The 23,218-nt window shown below is 41.4% G+C and overlaps 1 protein-coding gene across 6 annotated transcripts in view; it reads left to right on the top strand.

The window, feature by feature from the left end:
- The window catches only part of ttn.2 (titin, tandem duplicate 2), a 202,484-nt gene that overhangs the window by 40,367 nt on the left and 138,899 nt on the right, over positions 1 to 23,218 (top strand). For 2 of the 6 annotated variants that reach the window (XM_055052998.1, XM_055052999.1), the window contains exons 38-39: positions 6,413 to 10,237; positions 10,952 to 11,230. In XM_055052998.1, coding sequence (XP_054908973.1) covers positions 6,413 to 10,237; positions 10,952 to 11,230 — 4,104 coding nt within the window. Of the gene's footprint in view, positions 1 to 6,412; positions 10,238 to 10,951; positions 11,231 to 11,511; positions 12,076 to 12,238; positions 12,548 to 12,638; positions 12,918 to 12,994; positions 13,277 to 13,362; positions 13,642 to 14,722; positions 15,011 to 15,114; positions 15,394 to 15,489; positions 15,772 to 15,941; positions 16,221 to 16,314; positions 16,594 to 17,176; positions 17,456 to 17,555; positions 17,844 to 17,954; positions 18,234 to 18,731; positions 19,014 to 19,265; positions 19,545 to 19,626; positions 19,906 to 20,766; positions 21,046 to 21,130; positions 21,419 to 21,508; positions 21,788 to 22,019; positions 22,302 to 23,218 lie in introns of all 6 variants that reach the window. The other 4 variants (XM_055052995.1, XM_055052994.1, XM_055052996.1 and 1 more) reach the window with 4 other exon arrangements.

Genomic DNA, 23,218 nt, shown 5'->3' with positions numbered 1-23,218 from the left:
AAAGAGGAGGTAGAAACCACTGGAGAGAGTAGTGGATGGCAACAACAGAAAGGTTTAGCAGTTTCAGAGAAAGATGAAGAAAGTGAAGATTCAGTTAGACTTAGAGAAACTGGAGTGGGAAGTTCTGCACAAGCTGCTATAAAGAAGGAGATTAAACCTCCAGCGTCGCAGAGGGTAAAACAAAGGGATATAGATTCTTCAGGCTCACCTGCTGTATTTTTAAAAGAAATATCTTCACTTAAAGTTAAAACTGGTGAGATGACAGAGTTCACTTGCCAGTTTCAGGGTGATCCTCCACCCGTTGTTAGCTGGCTCAAAGATGGACAGTCAGTGGACCACAACCCAGATTATGACATCATTATCAAATCAAACAACTCTAAGCTCACTGTATTCTATCCAACGACAGATCATGAGGGGACTTATGAGTGTATCATAACCAACAAGCATGGTAAATCAATCTGCAGTGGTACTCTTGACATTTCAGATAAGAAAGCATCCAAAAAGGCAGGTGTCACCCAGGAAGTGGTAGTTACTGAGGAGAAGGGGGGTCAGGAGAGTCTCATAGAGCAGGAGATTCAGACCCACATAGATTCAGGAAAGGCAACGCTGCAAGTTCCCCAAACTGTGGTCCACAAACGTCGATTGTCAGATGAATTGTTCACGTCCTCACCTGTCGAGATTCGAATTACAGCTGCCACTCCTCTCCCTGAAATATCTGAGGACAGCAGTGAGGACAGACCTCAAGCTTTGCCAGAGAAAACTCCAGAGGTTGCCAGTGATGATGGAACATCTCAGACTTTGAAGCACAAATTTACCTTCTCCTTTGATGTGGTTGGAGAAGCCCCTGGTGTAGTGACTGAATTGGAGAATGTGACCTGTCCTGTGGGCAGCACTGCAGTGTTGGAGTGTGTTATCACTGGTGATCCTGTACCTGAGGCCACATGGTATTTTAATAATACTTGCCTTGATTCTGCAGCCAATAAATACCGAGCAGAGGTAGATAATAAAATGTACAGACTTTATATTTACAATTTTAGATCCGCAGATGCTGGAATGTACAGATGTCTAGCTAAAAATAAGCTTGGGGAGGTCATGAGCATCTGTCAAGTGTCAGGTCAAATCCATGATCCTGTGCAGTTTTCAGAGCAAGGAGAAGCTGTGGAGGGAGAAGATATGTCTTCCTCTGAAAGAGTAAGCGATATTCCTGCAAGACTAACTGAGGATTTAAAGAAGCCTGCCACTGTGCATATGCCTGCCCTCTCTCATTCAGAGGATAAACCTCTAATTTCACCTCCTCCATCAGATATAGGTGTCAAAGCCCCAAAATCCAGATTTTCTCCGTCCAAAGAGCCCCCAACACTGTCGGGCTGTGGTCTTCAGGGTTCTGCTGCTATAATTAAAGTTTCTCAGATCAAACAGGCTTTTGAGTCTGACTCACCAGTTTCTGTAATGACACCCCCTTCACTTGAGGAGCAAAGAAAAGACACACAATTTCCTGAAGAGTTTATTCCTGCTGTGGCCATTTCTCTTGACCAACAAGAGGAGAAGGAAGTGTTAAGACTTGACAGGGTGTCTGAGGAACTTGCAATATCAGTAAATCCATATGTTCCAGAAGCAACTGAACCTGTATTGTCAGATACCTCTGAGGCCACTGGTGTTGAACAAGGAGCAGGTGTGAAACAGTTTGTGGAAGAGCTGCAGGAGTCTCCACAGCTTGTGAGACCAAGGCCACAAAAACCAGTTTGTGTCCAAGATCCTACAACAACTGGTGATGTCGAAATGATTGGGGATCAGACACAACAGCCATTTGACAGAATGAGTAGTTTCATTCCTTTCAAGCCTGAGAAGGTCCCTGTAATGAAACGTTCTGTTAGGGCGCCTGTTGAGGGAGGTGTAGCAGCTAAAAGAATTTCTGGGCATTTAGACACTGAGCGGCAGTTTCTACCTCCAGATGTGGGTTTGGAATCATCTTTTTATCTTGATGCAGCTGAAGTTGTTGAAGCATTGGTTGAAGGTGGAACTCACATGGATGAGGAGGTCAAAAGGTTAGAAGAGGGATCAGAAGAAATAAGTGACAAGGCTGCAGTTAGTGGTGAGAAGTTTATGTCTATCACAGAACCTTCTATGGACAGTGGCATTTTTGTCAGTATGCCAGACTCAAAGACTGATACAACAGAAATATTGGAGAAAGCCCTCACTGGAGAAAAAGATGGACTTGAAATAATAGCTAAAATTGGTAGAACTGGTGTTCATGTGAATCCTGAACCCCCCAAAATGATCAGAAACCCAAACATAAACACCCAAGTTAAACCACCTGATGTACTAGCTGCTCAACCGGTACAGGAACAAGATACTCTTGAAGAATCCTTGGCAGCTGAGGCTGAGGGAGGAGTAGCAACAGCGGCGGGTTCCATACAGGAGGAGGAAGTAACTTTTGGGGCTGTGTACGAGTATTACAACCCTCCAACAGACTGGGGTAGGCCACTTACCCCTGAGTCTGAGATGTCCATAGAAATTGGTAGCACTATGAGTGAAGAAATAGCAGAGGTACCTGAAAGGTTTTTCACCCCAGGCTCTTCTACCGAGGTGTCTCAACCAATCGCAGAGTCCCTTCACACGCTCAAGTCACCACCATCCTTTCACACTCCAAACTCTGACATACCTAGTGGGTTTATAACACCGGATGAGTTTCAGTTCTCTCCGGTACATCACAAGAGACCCTCAACTGGAGACTCCACTGAGAAGTTTTTTTCTCCGGTTCATTTTCTCAACTCTCCTGCTGATGAGGGTGGTAAAGCTGATCCAAATGGCATAAGCTTGGATGAAAGCAGATTTCTCTCACAAGGCAAAGGGTCATTAGGACCGGCCACCCTTCAAGAAAAAGTGCAGGGAATCCCTCCAGCTTTCCTTAAGCCTCTCATTAAGAAAAGAGTGTTTGAAAACGACTCCCTGACATTTTATGCTGAAGTTTTTGGCCTACCTTCCCCTGACGTAAGGTGGTTTTTCAACAAAACGCAGCTGGTGGCAGACGATAGAGTTAGAATGGACAGAGATGGTGATAACATCACGCTAGTGATTCATAACGTCACTAAGGCTGACCAGGGAGAATACATCTGTGAGGCTGTGAATTATGTTGGGGAAGCCAGAAGTGTTGCTCTGGTGGTGGTTGTATCACAGGAGGTGAGGTTCATGCCAGCACCACCTGCTGTCACCCATCAGCATGTGATGGAGTTTGATGTGGAGGAAAACGACTCCTCTCGTTCTCCATCCCCTCAGGAGATTCTGCTAGAGGTAGAACTGGATGAAAATGAGGTAAAGGAGTTTGAGAAGCAGGTTAAGATCATCACCATTCCTGAATACACAGCAGACAACAAGAGCATGGTCATATCTTTGGATGTGTTACCCAGTATTTATGAGGAGGGTGCTGTGGATTTTGTCACTCAGGAGCATGATGACTTGAAAATAGCATTTGAGGTCACAGAGATGCCTCCAAGGTTTATCAACCCAATCTGTGACATGGAAACCCCAGAGGGTACTACTGTTATGTTTGAGTGCTCTCTGATGGGAATCCCGTCTCCAATTGTGTCTTGGTTTAAAGGAGACAAGAAAATTCCACATAATACTAAGAAATACTTGCACTCTTCCGATGGAGACAACCACTTCCTGAAGATCTGTAAAGTTACGACTCAGGATAGTGGAGTTTATACTTGTAGGGCGATAAACCTCGTTGGGGAGACTCTTTGTCGAGCCTCCCTGGTGGTGATAAGTGCAAAGGCTTTTTCAGGGAAGACCAGAGGTAGGGAGCTGACCGCTGTATCCTTAGGAAGTGCTAAAGTCCAGCCCCAGAAGTTTGACCTGATGGTTGGAAACACATCATTTGATGGTGAACAGGTGTCTGAAATAGAGCTTGAGTTTGAGTTTGAGCAAGAACCTGATGAGTCACAGCGGGCAGTGAGGTTGGTGGCCAACACTGACCACCAAACCAGTGAGCAAGGACAGAAATATGTTAGTGTTAACTTTGATGTGTTTGCTGAGCCAGCCAAAGATGAAAAAATTGAATTTAAGGGGAAGTCATCGGATATGTGCAGCTTTCACTTCCAGGTGACTGAAATCCCCCCTAAATGTGTCATCCCACTGACTAACGTAACTGCAGCTGTAGGGACCCCTGTCATTCTTCAGTGTTTGGTCAGCGGCAAACCAAACCCCACAGCTCAGTGGTACAAAGATGGAGAGCTGGTCACTGACAGTAGATGTATAATCCAGGAGAAAAGTGCTGGTCATTTCAATCTGCTCATTACCAATGTGACTCAGAGTGATGCTGGAGAGTATAAGTGTTTAATCCAAAACTCTGCTGGCTGCATAGAAACAACAGCACTGCTGAAGATTTTCTAGAGGTTGTAAGGTTTGGTCACACAAAGTTTCTCCAAGCAAAAGTAACCAAGAGGAAACGGAAGTAACCAAATTCCAAACAAAACCTTGGTCAGGATTTCAAACAAGAACCTTCTGGCAGTGTGGTTACACTGCTAACTACTGGTTTACCATAAGTGGCACTAAACTCAATTAGCTACAAATTAATTTCTTTTTTTTCCCTTTGAAGTCATAAATATGTGTGACGACAACTTGTGGTTATGGAGTAAACTGAGAACTTCTTAGCTTCATTGCCTTATATGTGGACTGATTTAAAAGCAAAAGCTGAGATATGTAGCATAGTGTCTGTTGTACTGATGATGAAAATAGTATTTTAGTGTTTGTCATTGTGAGTCAGAAAGTTGATCTTTTATTCTTTATGTACAACTCAAGGCAATATTAGTGTAAGTCTTTGATCGAAAAGTCTTGGTTCATGTTTTCCTTGGTAACTCTTTGAGCTTGACTGATTGAATGTTGAAGTTATGCTGTTTAAATTATTTTTCAAACTATGAAGGAAATTGCGACCATAGCGTTTCACTCAAAGTCACGTTAATTGAAGTTAACGTAACTGAAGTTAAGTTTTAGTGGTAGAATGTAGCATGTCTGCAATAACAATGCATTCAACATAAAAAAATATATATCTATTTGATATTTTGTTCACTTTAAGTTTCTTGTTCTTATAGTATTTACAGACATTTATATATATATATATAAACATGTTTTTGAAAATAAAGACGCAATTCAAAAAATACTGATAGGATTTCATTTGATAGGACTTAAATTATAAATACACTTTATTTGTTAAATTATAATGTATTACTCATAAGATTTATTGTTATCAATCTATAAGTTGGTCTAATTTTCAATAATATTAAAATTCAAGCTTAAAAAACAATCCTATCTGAATAAATTTAAAAACTCAAATGTTCTGTACTGCTGACTTGAAGTTATTTTGTTGGTTAAGTTTTAGTGGTCTTTAATGTGGATTTTTTTTGGGAGGGTTGAGTGCTTTCACTGTCTGTGTATGATTTTTTAGTGGAATTATAAATCAAGATGAAAATGAAAAGGAAAGATAAGTTATTTTGAAAATGGACACTGTGAAACATTTTTTTAGAAAACGAAGGTGTGGATGTTTTGTAAATAAGTGTAATGTTAGGAGTGTATGAGTGTTCAATAACGAGAGAGAAAAAAAACTAGTGTGATGAACATTGTGTGGTTTATTTGTACAGATATGTCAGTTTGTCTCAGAGTTTATATAATAAAAGGTTTGATGTAAAGTTTGAGTCTGGTCATGGTTTGTGTTTTTATAAATGATTACCACTGTTGTCACAAAGTGCCATATTTTTTCAAAGAAAAACTTGATAATGATTCACCAGTTAGGATTTATATAATTATTTTTACTTGTGAATTCAAGACAATATCTAAAATGAATCTCCTAATTAGTCATTTGTATTTGTGCAATCATATAAATAGCATCATTAAACAGAGTAAGGAACAATGCTGACTCTGTTTTTGTACTACTTGCGTTGATGATCCTCACTAACATTAGAGAATCATGTGTAACTGATAAATAAGTGAAAGTTAGTGTAGATTAATATTATACTAGATGTTGAATTAATTTGTGAAAAGGAGTCAGGATCCTCTTAGTTTAACAGGCAGCATAAAATGTTTGAGAAATTTTAACTTTAGAACATTCTAATTACTTGTAAATGTGCAAAAGCTTTTTGCAAAATACACCTAAGGAGGTTAAAGCTGTTGTACCAGCTTTAACCTGGTACAACAGGTTAAAGCTGTACCAGGCCACTTGAAAAGCCACTCAAGTGGCTTTTCACACCACTTGAGTTTTTCCAACCTGAAAACTTCGTGCTAATAAACTGTTCACATACATATTGAGAAATTGTTGTAGCTATGGACAGCCTTGATGTGTTTTTGTGAGTTAATTAGAAAAATGATAAGGTTTTATTTGTGGACATTGTTTTCAGTATTGCTCAATATTTTCCGACAGAGCGTTCTAGCACCACCATCACCACTGTGGAAGAACGAGAGGAAACCTTCTACACTGGTGTCCAGTTACCACAGAAATCTAAAACACTTGAACTCAAGCCAGAACCCAAACGTTACTCTTCGACTTTCGAGAAGAAAAAAGAAAAGCCAGTTTTTCTCAGCCAGCTATCCCCAGCAGCCATAAGCTCAGGGGAAACAGCCAGATTTACGGTCAAGGTGTCCGGCTTTCCAAAGCCGATTGTTCAGTGGTCTCGCAATGGTAGGGTGATAAAAAGCTCCTCTGCGTACAGGCTGATAGAGGAAAAGGAGGAGTACACATTGGTGATCACTAAAGTTACATCTGAGTATGAGGGTGAATACTCCTGCACTGCCACCAACAGGTTTGGGCAGACAACATGCTCCACATACCTAGAAGTGAAAAAGCCTGACATCAGCCAGGCAGAGAGGTGGGTGGAGAAAATGTTTAAGGTCACAGGTCAGCCACCTACATTTACTGTTCAGATTCAACCTGTTAGATGTTCAGAAGGAGGGGAGGTTTATTTTAATTATAAAACCACAGGAGATCCAATTCCTGATGTGAAATGGTTGAAAGGGGCTTTCCAAATTCAGCCCAGCAGAAACTGCATCATAGTAACCAACCCAGATGGATCTGGCCTTATCAATATCAAGAGCGTCAAACAGGAAGACAGTGGCCTATACACATGTAAAGCCTCCAACCAGTTTGGTGAGGCAACTTGTAGTGCTGAGCTTGTTGTGTTTAGGGAGTCAGTCTCTGTTTCACACAAAGAGGAGCAGCTAACTATGGTTCATAAAAAGTCCTATAAGGTGTCGGTGTCTGACCAGGCAACAGAGTCTCGTCTGTATCAGGTCAGTCTTCCAGGCCAGGACAAAACCCGGTCAGATCAAATGGTTTATACCATTGGTACCGAAGACAGGAAGATCATTCCTAGTGAGCAGGTGGCCTCGCTTGGGGAGGTTGACATCTCTGCTGCAACCATCCATCGTGAGACACTGACCCAACAGGCAGCTGTGCTTCAGACTCATGAGATAGAGGAGAGGGTTTCTGTGGTTCCCACTCACCCGCCTCAGGCATCAGCTGTTCCTGGGAAGCAGCTTCACATGGCAGCATTTACATCCTCTGTAGAAGAGAGTCAGGGCGTCACAGAGCAGCACTGTGACCGCATTCAGAGTCCTGAGGTAATTGAACTGCAGCTGGCTAGAGAAAAACAATCAAAATTAATGTCTGCCGTGGCAGAGGAACTCATCCCTCTTTCAACCGTCAGCACAGAGCTTCTGCATGACAGGCAGCCTGCTAAAGTTAAACCCACCTCCGAACCCAAACACTTGGTCAGCGGGCATCAGGTGGAGTCGCAACTTTCTATTGTAAGAGAGAAATCTGAGGATATCCCTGGACAACAGCAAGAGAAGAGCTACAGTGTGAAGGAAGGTATTAAAATTTTATATTCAGCTCAGTCTACAGAGAAACAAGTAATGGAAGAAGGCCACACAGCTGAACTATCAACAGCAGAATCTGCTGTCAAATCCACCATTAAGAAAGAAGAGCGTCGGCCCATTTTAGCCTCAATCAGTGAGTCCAAACAAACTCTTTCTAAGGAGACAGGGTTCTTGATGCAGATGCCTGCTGAAGAAACAGCTCAGCTTTCCAAAGACAGAATAATGAAGGCAGCTTTAAATGCTGAAGAAAGGCAAATACTGCAGGCTGAACCAACTAAAGAACTGCCATGTTTGGACAGGGCAGTGACTGTTCAGTCACATGTAGAAAGTGGGAAGGTACTGCACCTGCAGGTCATCTCAGACCAAGACCTCCTTTCATCTGAAAAGAGCTTCAGTTCTGAAAAACCAGCACCTGAGCAGGCAGATACCAGGAAGAGTCCCACCCTGTTGCACACTGTCAGTCAAGATGAACAAAGAATTGTTTTTTGTGAAGACATATCAGAGTTTGAAGCTAAGGCCAGTTCGATAGCCATTCAACCCCAAAAAGAGCCTCAGACTGTGTTGCATCTCCAGTCAATAATGCCTGTAGAGGTGCTGCCTAAAGAAGGTGTTTTCACAGATGAAAAGCCTGATGAACAGGTAGCAACACAAAAGCATGAAAAATCAAGGAGCCATGCAGCTGTCTTAGAAGAAAGACGAGAACTCACAGCAGATTACCATGCAGAGCTAGACTTGTCAGTGACCGGGGTTCAGTCTAACATTCGAACTGAGCCCAAGCCTCAGAATATCCTCCAGGTTTCCTACCAGCCCATGCAGCTGCCAAAGGAGACCCCCATTACTGTTGATCTCAAGCACCAGAAAGCTTTAGTTCAGAAAGAAGATCGCTGGAATGTGATGCATCTCACCAGTGTAGCAGACAGTCATGTCTTAGAAGAAGGTCACACAGAAACTCTGTCAGGTGTGGACAAGTTTAAGTGTCTAACAATCATAGAGCCTAAAATGCCCACTGAACCAGTCCAGATTGAAGAGAAGGAGATCTCCACTGAGAGCAGTATCTCTCTGGAGGCAGCAGAACAAGACTTTGCTGTTCAGATCCAGGAGGGTCAGTCCGTGAGGCAGTCGATAGTGATGGATGAGAAGCGAGTGTTGACAGGGGAGCTTTCTCAAGAGATCTCCAAATCTGAGTCTACTAAAGTTATAGTCAGCACACAACCAAAACTATCCCTTATGGCATCAGAATCCAAAGACAGTACTGCTCTCCCCAAAGAGATGATGTTTGTGATTCAAATCCCTAAACCTTCCAGTCTAAATATACGGCATCAGCTCAGAGAGGCACTGCAGTCTGCTGTTGCCAGTGACCAGCCAGTCCTACTGGCTGATGTAGTTGGAAAGTTACAGGCTGTGGAAGTGCAGGAGGTCAAAGTTCAGCGAGAACCCAAACGCTCTATGTTTACATATCTGATTACAACAACAGGTGCCCCTTTGGAGATCACGCTAGCTTTTGAAGGTGAATACCCACAAAAGGCTGATCTCAGGACCGAACTACAGGCAGCGTTCCACTCTATTGTGTACCAGGAGGCTCATGTTCTTACCTCAGAGCAACCAGGCACCATGCAGCTAGACAAACCCCAGAGGGCTCATGTTTCCTCAGCCAGGTCAGAGAAATTGCTTTCTACAATGGTAGAGTCCGTGCATTTGGCAGAAAGTACAGTAGATTTCACAGCTGCAAAATCTCAGGCTGCTGCACTTAAGATTGAGTCTGATGTCACAGTTGAATGTGCTGCAGAAGAGGGGCAAGTTGTAGTTCAAAAATCCAAGACAGCGAAGGTGGAAAAGTCTATTTCATCTAAGACCAAGATAACCACAGAGACTCAGGTGGCCTTTGAACAGTCGGTTCAGGTATCAAGAAAAGAAATGAGGTCTGTAATGGTAGAAAGTGAAGAAAAAGAAGTGGGAACTGCTTTTGTCACTACTGCTCTGCCTCTTGCCACCATTCCTACTAAGCAAACACTGGATGTAAGCATGCAGCAGGAGCACAGGGAAGAGCTCTTCAAAGAAGAAGTCACATTATCCCGACCAGAGCAGAGAGAATACCCTGAAATAGTCACCTCCCTACAGGACTTAGCTATTGAAGAAGATAGTGAAGTCACTTTTATTACAACCATTAAATTTACAACAAAAGTAAGCTGGTTTTTTAATGGCCAATTGGTGAAATCTGGCAAAGAGTTCAAGTGTTTCAAAGATCATGACACATACTCACTGGTTATCAACAAAGTTGTCAAGGAGAGACATCAAGGAGATTATGTTTGTGAGGCTGAAAATGAAGCCGGCAGGACAACAACATCTTCAAGACTCACTGTGGTCCCAAGAGGTTTGCTAACAGAAGAAATATATGTACCATTTATTCACCCATTCATTTTCTATTAGCAACTAATAATTCACATGAATTTCTTCATTCCAAGCGTCTCTCATTTAAGTACTTTGTATTTATCACTCTGATTTTATATCCATTTCATAGCTCAGCATGAGCATTGTTCGGGTTCTGCATGGACACTGGATTGTACTAACTCACTGTGTTTTGTTTGTTCCACATCATTTCTTGATCTTTATGTCCTAAAGACCAGGGCCATCAAGGCCATGCAACGACCACTTGTGGTCCTGTAGTTTATTACCATATTTCAGTATTGATTCTCATGGTCACTGGTCTTTGGGACACTTCACAGCCTTTTTAGGATCACTGTGGCATGCAAGAATCAACAGGTTGGTCTGTCCTTTTAGGTCCACTCTTGCTACATTGCCAGTCTTTCTGCATGTTTGAGGGTTTAAACTTGGCATTGCATCATTTTCACAAAGATTTTCCTTTTTTCAACTGGAACCCTAGCCCCATGAGAACCTTCTGTGAAAACATGGGGCTAATGTTCCTGCTCTTTTTCTCCTCCACAGTCACTGCTGAATTGCCTTCCACCATTTCTGTACATTCCACCTTTCATGCTCCTGATGCTCCTGTCAGTTTTTTTTTTACTTACATCAAAAGCTGTGGATGTCATAGCTAACATCTCTGTTTCACTGTCTGTGTGTGCCTCAGTGCCACCTGTTTTCAGGCAGAAAATCAACCCTGTAGAGATCAACGTTGGAGGCCATGCAAAGTTCGACTGTGAGACCGAGGATGCACTGAACGTGACCTTCAAGTGGTACAAATCTAACATTGAAATCAAACAGAGTGAGAAATACCGGATCATCAGCCGCCACACAGGGTCTTCACTGGAGCTCCTGAATCCTGTGAAGGCTGACAGCGGTGAATACACCTGCAAAGCTTCAAACCAGCAGGGCTTCGATAGCTGCACCGCCTCGCTCATCGTGACTGGTAAGATCCCAGTGGGAATCTTTTTAATTTTCTATGCATGTATGTGTTGGAGGCAGAGAGAGAGAATTATATTCATGTTCTGTGTTAATGTGACTCATTATGGTTTGGAAGGCGCTGTTTGATTCTGACCCAACATGTTTATGCAGAGGTTTAAAATATCCTCAATGTTGAATCCACATCCCTCACTAAGATGGAAAGTTCGGTTTGTTTCTGATGTGTGTGTGTGTTTTTTTTTTTTTGCCACTCATTAAACGCTTTGTATGTCTACCTGCTTTCCATAGAGATGTATCCACCAGTGTTTGTTTCAAAACCAGAGCCAATGACCTTATTTGTGGGCAAACAAGCTGTTCTCCAGTGCTCACTCACTGGATCTTCACCAATGGAGGTTGTCTGGCACAAGGACAACATAGCCATCGCATCTAAAGGGAATTATGTCATAAAAAGTGAAAAGAACAAGTATTCTCTTCACATTAAAAGTCTTGAGTTGACTGATCAGGGAGTATACCTGTGCAAGGCCTCCAACAGTGTCGGCACTGCTACTTTTACCACAGAGCTTACAGTTATAAGAAAGCCCAGCTTTGTTAGGACCTTTGAACCAACGTCAGCTGCTGTCAATGACCCACTAAAACTGGAGTGCCAGGTGGATGAGGACACTGCGGTGACCGTCACCTGGACCAGAGATGGCAAAAAAGTCCACCTGAGCATGGACTGTAAGATGTCCTTTGAGGATAAGGTGGCAGTTCTTGAAATTCCCAAGTCCAAGCTCAAGGACTCTGGGAAATATGTTTGCACAGCCACAAATGAGGCTGGGAGCTCATCCTGTGAGGCTATGGTAACAGTTCAAGGTAAGAACCTGCAGGTGATCACTGCTGGTAAAAACTTTTGGTGGTCTATCCGAACTGCAAGCTGCTGCTAATGTGTTGCAATGTTGTCCTTTGTTTTGGCTTTTGTCTTTGTTTTTGTTTTTTGCCTATGTTCTTCTGTGTCTGTTTTGACAATGTTTTTAAGCCTCAGTGTCTCCAAACACTCTTTCAGAACCCCCTGCTTTTGTCAGGAAAATGGAGCCTAAGTTTACCTGGAAGCAGGGTGCAACTGCACGTTTACAATGCAGCGTTAAAGGATCATCTGAACTTCACATCCACTGGTTCTGGAATGACAGAGAGCTTAGTGATGGAGAGAAATATAAAATCACCTTTAAGAACGGAGTTGCATCTGTGGAAATATTAAATCTTCTGGTGACAGACAGTGGAAGTTATACATGTGAGGTGTCGAATGATGCTGGTAGTGAGAGCTGCAGCACTGTGGTTGCTGTTAAAGGTTTGTTCTGAGAAAGACTTATATGATTCTCTGTGTTCAGTTCAGAAAATATTAGTTTTAACCCCACACACTTTAATCTTTTGACATTCAGAGCCTCCATCCATTAGAAAAGAGCTACAGACCATAGATGCTGTGAAAGGTGCAGCAGCTCAGCTGGAGTGTGAGATTGCAGGAACGGCTCCTTTTGAAATCAGCTGGTTAAAAAATAAGAAGCCCATCACAGGTGATCAGAAATATAAAATCATCTCCCAAGACTCTCTGTCAAGGCTAGAGATCCAGACCTTTGAAAGTGCAGACATTGGAGATTATCAGTGTGTCATTTCCAACGATGTGGGGAAGGTAACCACCAAGGCCTCAGCTAAACTGAAAGGTTGGTAAACCCGTTAAAGGCTGAGAATTACTGCTGCACCTGAAACTCAGATTTTAACGTGTTGCATGTTTTTGTAGAGCCACCATCTTTCTCAAAGAGAGTTGAAAGTGTTACAGCAGTGTTGGGAAATGCAGTGAAGCTACAAGGAACCATAAAGGGCTCAGCTCCCATAACTGTTAAATGGATGAAAGACTCTGAAATACTTAGAGATGATGATCCAAATATCAAGATGGTTTTTGAGAACAATGTTGCAAGTCTTTCTATAACAGCAGTGGCCATCAATCACGGTGGCAAGTACTCATGCCAAGCAGAAAACGAGGCTGGGCAGCAAAAATGTGAAGCCACTCTGACTGTGCAAGGTCAGGGAAAATCTTTGATGCAGATGTCATTGTATACAGGTCCGAAACTCTTCTTGTTAATAACCACTTAATCTGTCTTACAACAGAACCTGCTAGAATTATAGAACCTGCAGAGTCTATTAGTGTGACTGCAGGAGACTCGGCCACATTGGAGTGTACAATCTCTGGAAGCCCAGAGCTGAAAGTGAAGTGGTTCAAAGACGGGAAGGAAATGATAAGTGGGCGGAAATACAAGATGACATTGAAGGACCACGTAGCCACCATGAAAATTTTGACAGCAGAGAAAGGAGACACTTCGGAGTACAAGATGGAAGTGTCCAATAAAGTCGGGAAAGACCAGTGCACATGCTCAGTCACTGTCTTAGGTTAGCTCACTGCAAATTATGTACAATAAATGGGTCCTCCATAATGTTTGGGGCATTGATCCACTTTTCTGTAAATTTACACTCTGATTGTCAGTGTAAAACAATTCAGACATGATTAACATATTCAATATTGTTTCTGAGGATCTATCCAAACCTATTTGGATATTTTGCAAAACAGTCTCACTCTTGGAACAAGATCCCACATAAACAATCAGATTTTTTAACACATATTCTCATTTTCTCCTGAATCTTTTTCCATTGAACTTCAACTGTGATCTAAATAAGTTGTTCCTCCTGGATTGTGTTGGAGTTCATGTATCTTTGTGTCTTGTTGCTGAGAGACTGTAGGACGGATCAGGAAGAAGATAGATAGATAAAAGTCTCTTCTGCAGTAATGCAGGCACCTATCCAGTCAGTTAGCTCTCTACCCTTGCACTTTCCTTTGTGAGGAGACACAAAATCCCTGGAGAGACGATGTATCCCTACTGCCGTAAGAACACTTTGGGATCCTCCAAAATGGGCTGAAAACCTTCTTTGAAGAAAGGGAGAGCTTTTAGGATTTTCTTCCTGATCCCAAGTCCCATGAGCCAATTTTAGATAAATGCATTAGTGGCAACTGTCTGTGGACAGTAGTTTCTGACAGCTCCCTTTTGCAGACTGATCCTCAAATGTTCACTTACATTACCAAAGTGATGATTCTTCTTAGTGAAGATTTGTCCCACCAGGTCAGATCTTCTTCTACATGAGATTCTGCACATTTGATTTTGCTTTTGAGTTTTATAATTGCTTGACTAAAAAGCAATGAAACTTAGCCGAGCAATGACAAGTATCTGGAAAACCAGTTGTCCAAAACAACCTGACTGTGATTTAAAAGTTATGCTTTCTACTTGGGAGAGCTGGAATTTTCACTTTAAGCATGTCTGAAATGTTGGATTAAGAATTTCATACAGCAAAGAGTGGGAAGCTTAGAAAAACAAACATTATGAAGGACTCTGTGTACCAGGTTATTAGAAAACAACTATTTTTACCTATGAACAATAAAACACAACAGCATTTAAAAGTGCTTTTTTTAAACTACCAGATCGGATAATGCCTCCAACTTTCACCAAGTCCCTGAAAAGAGTTGACGGCAACATTGGTAATGATGTGTCCATGGACTGCAGGGTGTCTGGGTCCCAACCCATGACCATTGTTTGGTTCAAAGATGACCAGGAAATAGAGATCGGAGCCAAATTTCAATCGGAGTTCAAAGATAGCTCTGCCACACTGAGAGTCAGTCAGCTGGAAAAGGCAGACTCTGGAGTTTACAAATGCAAAGCCACCAACTCGGCTGGCTTTAAAGAAACCAGTGGCACGCTCTACGTCAAAGGTTATAAATCTTTGTCTTACTTTCCCTTTCTTTCTCTTGTGTGATATTTGAAGAATTTCATGTTAACATGACAAGACTTTTTGTTTTTTGTTGCTGGCTTCCAGAGCCCCCAGTGTTCACAGAGAAACCAGAAAACCAGGATGTTATACCAGGAGCCAAAGTCTCCTTTAGGGCAGCCTTCACTGGAACTGCTCCTTTGGCTGTTAAATGGTTCAAAGAGGAAAAAGAGGTTGTAACTGGAGGCATTTATTTTATAAAAAACGATGCTTCTTCCAGCACTCTGGACCTTCACTCTGTGAAACCCAGTGATTCCTCTAAATACACCTGCCAAGTGTCCAACGATGCTGGAAAAGTGGATTGCTCCACAGTCCTCTTTGTGAAAGGTTCTTGTCCTCATTATAACTGCATCCTTAAAACCCTGACAGTGAATTGACTAACAAGCCTTGTATCATCTAATGAATGTTAACCTCTTCTCCCAGAACCTCCTGTGTTTGTACAAAAGCTTGATGCAACCAAGCTCATCACAAGTGGCATCTCCACCAGGTTGGAGTGCAAAGTGTCAGGCAGTCCGTCCATCAGTTTCAAATGGTTTAAGGATGAGATGGAGATCAGTTCCAGTCCTAAATATACAATCAGTGTGTCTGATGTAGAAGCAACTCTTGAAATATTGAACTGTGCAACTGGGGACAGTGGCGATTATGTCTGTGTTGCGTCAAGTGAAGCAGGCAGTGATCGGTGCAGCAGTACAGTTACTGTCAAAGGTTGGTTCATCTACAGGAAGGTCTCCTGAATTTCTTTGGTTAATTGGTCAAATTATCTTAGTAAAGATAATTTAATGTTTAACTTTCAGTCAAAGTTTATTATAAACTTTGTATTAGACTTATTCAGTCCTGTCTTCTGCTCACTGACCGACATCATTACTGTCTTCTAGAACCACCGGTGTTTGTACGTAGCTTGGAGGCCAAAGATGTTGTGAAAGGTTCTGAGATGATGTTGGAGGGCCAAGTCTCTGGCTCTGCTCCTTTCACTGTGTCATTTTACAAAAACGCCAAAGCAATCAGAAATGACAAAAGACACAAAGTCACAGTGAAAGAAGATCTGGTGGCTCTGCAAGTGCAGGCGGTCGAGGCTGGAGATGTTGGCTTGTACCAGTGCACTGTTGAGAATGAAGTGGGGATGTCAACCTGTGAATGTCAAGTGACACTCAAAGGTTGGTTTCATGCACCTGTATTCTGTCCAAAACTTTAATCATTAGTCAACAACTTTCAAGCTCATAATGTTCATATACCATTTTTGACTTGTAGAACCACCGTCTTTTGTAAAAAAGCTTGAAAATGTCAGTTCATTGGTGGGGAGTGATATTTCTCTCCAATGCACACTGAAGGGCTCTGAGCCCATTACTGTGACCTGGCTAAAGGACAACCATGAGCTCAAGGAAGCTGAAAATGTTAATATTTCGTATGAGAACAAGACTGTCCTGTTGCACATAAATGGATTGCAGAATAAACATGGAGGAAAATACTCCTGCCAGGCACAGAATCAAGCTGGTAGCCAGACATGCTCTGCTGTTCTGACAGTTAAAGGTTAGTTAAACCTTTTAATTTTGGTTTGTGCTCTCAATTTATAGTTACAATTTTAAAGTCATTCATATTTCAATACAATAACAAGCAAGAGGTTTCACTGAAACAGCCAATGTCTTCACATTTAACCTAAAGTTGTATAGCAATAACTAATTTCAGATGTTTTTATATAGCAACAATCTCGTTCAAACTTCATGTCAAGGCAATTTGCAGGACAAACAGTCCAATTTATATCCAAATCTAAATAATTCATATTCTTTTTAACTTTGTCACTAGATGTCAGTATTTGTTATACAGTTTTCCTTTAGGTAATTGCCCGAATAGCTATTGATCAGATCTCTAAAAACCATCTCAACATACAACATTTTAGCATATAGCATTGGGTTCAACCATCAACCACTGCTTATTGGAAAAAAATAGACATCTACACAACATGCTAGGTTGTGTAGATTAGATTAGATAGGTCCAAGTGTTTCGTAGAAGGGAACAGATTGGGATTAAATAAGATTGGGAAGTAAATAAGAACCACATGGTTTTCTTGAAATGTTAATTTTCTCTTTAAAATACATTCTTCTTCACATATCAGAACCAGCTAAGATCACAGAAGAGGCTAAGTCCATCAGTGTGACTCAGGGGGATCCGGCCACACTTGAGGTCAGGTTCTCTGGGACAAAACCACTGAAGGCCAAATGGCTTAGGGCTGGCAAGGAGCTGACCTCAGGCCAGAGATTTAAAGTACAGACCACAGACACCAGCTCTGTGCTCAAGATTCTCAAAACTGAGAAAACTGACAGTGGTGAATTCATCTTTGAGATTTCTAATGATGTCGGACAAAGTTCTTGCGAGGCCACGCTCACCGTTCTTGGTCAGTGCTTAATGTGCATGGGTAACGCTAAAGTAAACTTTGCTTGTTTTCATCCAAATTTGTAACTTGTAACACTTGTTTTTTATGTTATCCATGTCAGATCAAGTAATTCCTCCATCCTTTACAAGAAAACTGAAGCAAACAGAAGGTATTAAAGGATCATTTGCTCATCTGGAATGCCTTGTGTCAGGCTCCCTACCGATTACTGTCCAGTGGTACAAAGATGAGAAGGAGATCCAGGCTGATGATAGACATAAATGTACATTCTTTGAGAATGTTGCTTGCCTGGAAATCTCTGATCTTCACCTTAAAGATGGTGGAAGTTATACATGCATCGCCAAAAACAAAGCAGGGACAGTCCAGTGTTCAGGCATCTTGTTTGTAAAAGGTCTGAAATGGTTGATTTGTCTTGTTTTATTCCAGCAGAAAAGAAAACAAATGTTAACTGAGAGGATTTTTGGCTTCTCTTCACAAGCAGTGGTTTGCTTCTCTCTTTCAGAACCACCATGCATTCTTGAAAAGCCTGAATCCATGAATGTTTTACCTGGATCAAAGGTCCAGTTTAACGTACTGCTTTCTGGCACACCACCACTGAACATCAAATGGTTTAAAAACAAGAAAGAGATTTTATCAAGTGCTGATTGCTCTGTGGTTAAAGACAACACATCCAGCTCGTTGGAGCTTTTCTTTGCTAAGAGCTCAGATTCCGGAGACTATGTGTGTGAAATTCAGAATGATGTGGGATCCACTTCCTGCCAAGCAACGCTTTTCGTCAAAGGTTTTAACTATAAATTTATATATGACTCTCCTGCAGATGCACATTTTAATTTGTTTACAGATTGTAATTTTTGTTTTGTTTTTATTGTAGTTGCTGGTTCTGAATAGTCATGCTTTACTCACTTAGACCAGTGGTTCTCAATATTTTTATAACAAGTATCAACTAAGTAAATGTTGACAAACTTGCTGTTAGTTATTATAGTCATTAAGCACATTGATTTGATTGCTGATGTCTATTTACATAACAGTTACTACATTCATGTTTACCTCACAATTGATTAAAACCAACATTTCTTCTGAATGCTTTTAATCCAGTCCAAATTCCCACAAATCATGCACATACCACAGTTTGAGAATCATGGGTCTGAAACCATTTGAAAGTAGTTCAAGGGAAAATTCTCATAATATCTCTCATGTTAAGTCCCAGTTGTCCTCATCATTATAGTTTCTGCAGATTATTTATACCACAGCTCATTTGGCTGTTTATTCTACTTCTCAGAGCCTCCTAAGTTCACTCGGACACCGGACCGTGTGTCCGTAGTGCGTCCCGGGCAAAGCAAAATGTTTGAGTGCCAGGTGACTGGCACACCTGAAATAGACATCTATTGGTTCAAGGAGGGCTCTGAGATCAGCGCCAGTGATCGCTTCAAGATGGCCTTTGTAAATTCTGTGGCTACTCTGGAGGTTTGCGGGGCTGAAACTAAGGACGGTGGCCTTTATTACTGTGAGGCTCGTAATGAGGCTGGCAGTGAGAGCTGCAGCATGGACCTCAAAGTGAAAGGTTTGTTGGGCTGGAGCTTTGAGAATCTGAACACTAGGAAGTTATTCTTAAAGTTAAATTGGCAGAAAGTTTTTCATGCTTTGTTCCTTACTGAGAACTAAGCATATTTAGTAGATATCTCTTTGAAGATAAATGACCTAATGGACCTAACTCACTATAATTCTGTGGCTAAACACATATAGCATCAAATATTTACTAGAGAATTACCTCTTTAGGTTAAGTTATATGATAGTTTTTCTTCTTTTGTCTCAGAACCGCCAATTTTTATTAAAGAACTTTCTCCAGCTGATGTTGTGAAGGGTTCAACAGCATCTTTTGAGTGCCAGGTTGCCGGAACAGGTCCATTTGAGATAACCTGGCACAAAGATGGAAAAGAGATCAAGCCCAGTGCAAAACATGGTTTTTCCCAGATGAATGACACTTTGACCCTTGAGATCCACAGATGTGATGGTGTAGATGTGGGTGAATATCAATGTACTGTAGCTAATGAGGTTGGAAGCTGCACTTGTAAGACAACTCTAAGCCTCAAAGGTTGGTTTCTTTAGATTTAAAAGCCCCCTATTTTTAGTTTTTGGAGTGAAAACCGCTAACTTCACATTATTTTTTTCAATAGAACCTCCAGCCTTTACCAGGAGGATTGAGGACAGTGTAACTGTCCTTGGTAAACTGGCACAGTTTCAGTGTGTTGTTGTAGGTTCTCCAACTCTTTCTGTTCAATGGCAAAAAGATGAGAGCTGGATTTTGGAGGATCCAAAGATTGAGAGAACTTTTGAAAACAATATGGCGACTCTCAGGATTTCTGCCTGTGAAGCATCTCATGGAGGTAGATACAGCTGCCAGGTGATAAACGAAGCTGGGCAGGATAAATGCTTTGCCACGCTCACAGTTCAAGGTAATCTGCTGAACCAACAATCCTTTCTCCATACTTTTAATACTTACTAAGCCATTTTATTATGTACACCTTGCTAGCACTGGGCGTCAGAAATGTCCTAATTTTACAATTCCATCACCAGCCTTACCCATTCATACAATCCATATAATAATTTTCTGGGGTCAAATTTTCACCCTACCATTTGAATATCACATCTCTAATAGCGGAACATTCCTTCCATCTTTTATTGTTTAATTTTGAAATTTGCAGTGTCAATTTACTGTTTTTAGTTGGCAGGAGTGGCGACAAATTTGGTGTTCTCTTGCCATATCAAATTTGGTCCCATTGTTCATACATTGTACATAATATTCCAGATACCTTAGGTTTTGGGGTTATCAAACCTAGTCCCCAGGACCCATTGTATTTTATGTTTTTTAATGCACAAATGCTCTGATACACTGGAAGTGATTGGGTTTTTAAGTGTTACAGAAACCTGTCAATAATTCACTTAAGATGTGTAAAAGGGAAAAAAACCCACAAAAACATACAACACAGTGAAGAGTCCTGAAGACAAGGATTTAGAACCACTGTCCTAATTAGATCAAGTAGGTTTGGACTACTGTTGCATTTCTAGTATTCTCATTCTTCTATAATAACATCAGCTGCTGTCTTTTTTGGACCATTTTATGAAATTCACCAGTTTCCAAAATACTCAGATGGGCCGGTCTGGTATCAACAGGCATGTTAGGCCATACAAGGAGACTTCGCCATCCTAAAAGTATCAAATTCACATGCAATAGAAAGGATGTACCTATTAAATGGTTGGTGAATGACTATTAAAGCAAGGAATCAATTTAATCCTGACTTTGCTCTGCATTGTAGAACCCCCTCAGATCTTAGAGAAACCTGAGGAAATCAAGGTAACAGTTGGAGATCCGGTCAGTCTGGACTGTAAGGTGAAAGGCTCGCCTGAGCTCAAGGTGAGATGGATGAAAGATGGCAAGGAACTTCAGTCCATAAGGCAGCACAAGCTTATCTTTGAGAACAACATCAGCAGCCTAAAGATTCAGGGAGCACAGAAAACAGATGAAGGAGAGTATGTGTTTGAGGTGTCAAACCACATTAGCAGCTGCTCCTGCAAAGTTAAAGTGGTTGTACTAGGTTGGTATTCATCCCAACAAATGAGCTACATCAGCTACACACTGATTAAATTATATTGACCTTCTTACTCCTGTTTTGGTGACAGAGCAAGTAATTCCTCCAAGCTTCATCAAACCACTGGTAGAAATGCAGGAGATTCTGGGCTCATTTGTTCAGATTTGCTGTAAAATATCCGGTTCCCTCCCAATCTCTGTGGAGTGGCAGAAAGATGGGAGTAAAATCTCCAGTGGTATCAAACACAAACTGATCCAGCAGGACAACTCTGTGTCTGTGGAAATCGAACAGCTTGAAAGACCTGATGCTGGGTCGTATTCTTGCAAACTGACCAATGCTGCTGGGAGCTGTGAATGTAGTGGATTCCTCAGGGTCAAAGGTCAGACACTGCTCTTCAGTTTGACTGGTCATAATGTACTGAAAACAAAGGTGAGTACCTCTTTAACCCGGTTCATTGTCTTGCCTTCAGAGCCTCCCAGCTTTTTGTTGCTGCCTGAGTCACAGGCGGCTCTGCCCAATGCCACAGTTCGCTTCAAAAGCACGTTTATGGGTACGCCACCCTTTACGGTCAAATGGTTTAAGGACGACACGGAGCTCATGACCGGGCCAACATGTTTCACAGGCGTGGATGAAACGTCCTGCTTCTTAGAGCTCTACTCAGTGGCCGTTGCTCAGAGTGGAATTTACTCTTGCCAAGTCAGCAATGATGCTGGTTCTGTGCGCTGTAGTGCAGATTTGACTGTCAAAGGTTGGGACTCACAATTTTTTGTATCAATTCTTCATCTCATACTCCAGCTAAACCCATCCTTCCTATTTTATAGTGCAGTGATTCTGTTCACTCAGAATGTAGTTCATCAAAATGTGTCTGGTCTTTGCATTGCATTCACTGCTAGCTCATGATTGTCAGCTTGTATGTTTTGTTACTGTCTGTTCTGTTTGCTTCCAGTTGCTGATTGTCTGTCTGTGTTTCGGCCTTCCAGAACCACCTGAGTTTGTGCTGAAACTCCCTGCCACTAAGTTTGTAAAGCGCGACGAATCACTCCGCCTGGAGTGCAAAGTCCGTGGCACGGCCCCTCTGAAAACGACCTGGTACAAACACGACACCAAGGTCTCGGATGGGGGCAACTACAGGACCTCGTTTGTTGACTCAGTAGCTGCCCTGGAGCTGGTGTCCAGCAGCTATGATGATGATGGAGTTTACACCTGTGAAGCTCAGAATGATGCTGGCAGTGTGAGCTGCAGCACCACACTTACTGTTAAAGGTCAGCCTCCCATGGACGTCTAACAAGCCTCTAATACTTGGGTGCTCACATTGAAAGCTGACATCTGTAACAACTCCTCTTTATCTCCATCTTGAATCTGAGCAACCACCATCAGAAGTGCTCTTCTTCACTTTAATTATTAATCGGATTGACTTCACTTGAGTCTTTTTCTGAAGTGAGACACAATCTATTAGCAAACATGCTTTAATCAATTCTAACATATTTCCTCTAACCTTCATATCCTAGCCGTACTTAACTACATACTCACCAAACACTACTTCCTAAACATCTGATTCAAACTCATTCTACATCCACACTGCAAATCCACAAAAAGGTATGAAGTATTTTTGTCTAATTTCTAGGGTAAATATCTTATTACAATTAAAATATGACAAAACTAACTTATTAGTAATTTTTTAGCAAGATATCGCTGTTTGGTTTAAGACAATAATACTTGAATATTGATTTAAAAAATACCAGTTTCATTGACAAATTTTTTTCATTTGTATCACAACATTTTCTCCATATTATACACGAAACAAGTCTGCCAGTGGAGCTAGTACTTTTTATTAGTATTCAAGAATAATTTACTTAAAACAAGCTCACATCTTACTAAAAAGCTACTTGAATTAGCTTTAGTCTTATTTCAAGTAGACTAGAATATTTTCACTATAAACTAAAAACTATTTGGTAAGTTTTTTTATTCTTAAGTTTAGTGCTTAGCGTACAAGTCCTTTATTCCTTTTTTTTTTTTTTACTAAATAATAACACAAGAAATTTTCCTAACACCTTCTAACATCATCTGGGCTACGGTCCAGTCAACACTGAGCTTTCAAAAGGTAAACATGCCAATAATTAATTTCTTAAATCTTCTAATTCAAGATCATTTCTACAAAACGGCCTCCAAAGATTCAAAC

The sequence above is a fragment of the Poeciliopsis prolifica genome, unplaced genomic scaffold (assembly GCF_027474105.1).
Source record: "Poeciliopsis prolifica strain line A6 unplaced genomic scaffold, Auburn_PproV2 SCAFFOLD036, whole genome shotgun sequence".
In the NCBI taxonomy this organism is placed as follows: domain Eukaryota; kingdom Metazoa; phylum Chordata; class Actinopteri; order Cyprinodontiformes; family Poeciliidae; genus Poeciliopsis; species Poeciliopsis prolifica.
Note: the sequence above shows the minus strand (reverse complement) of the source record. Positions and strands in the feature narration are given on the sequence as shown.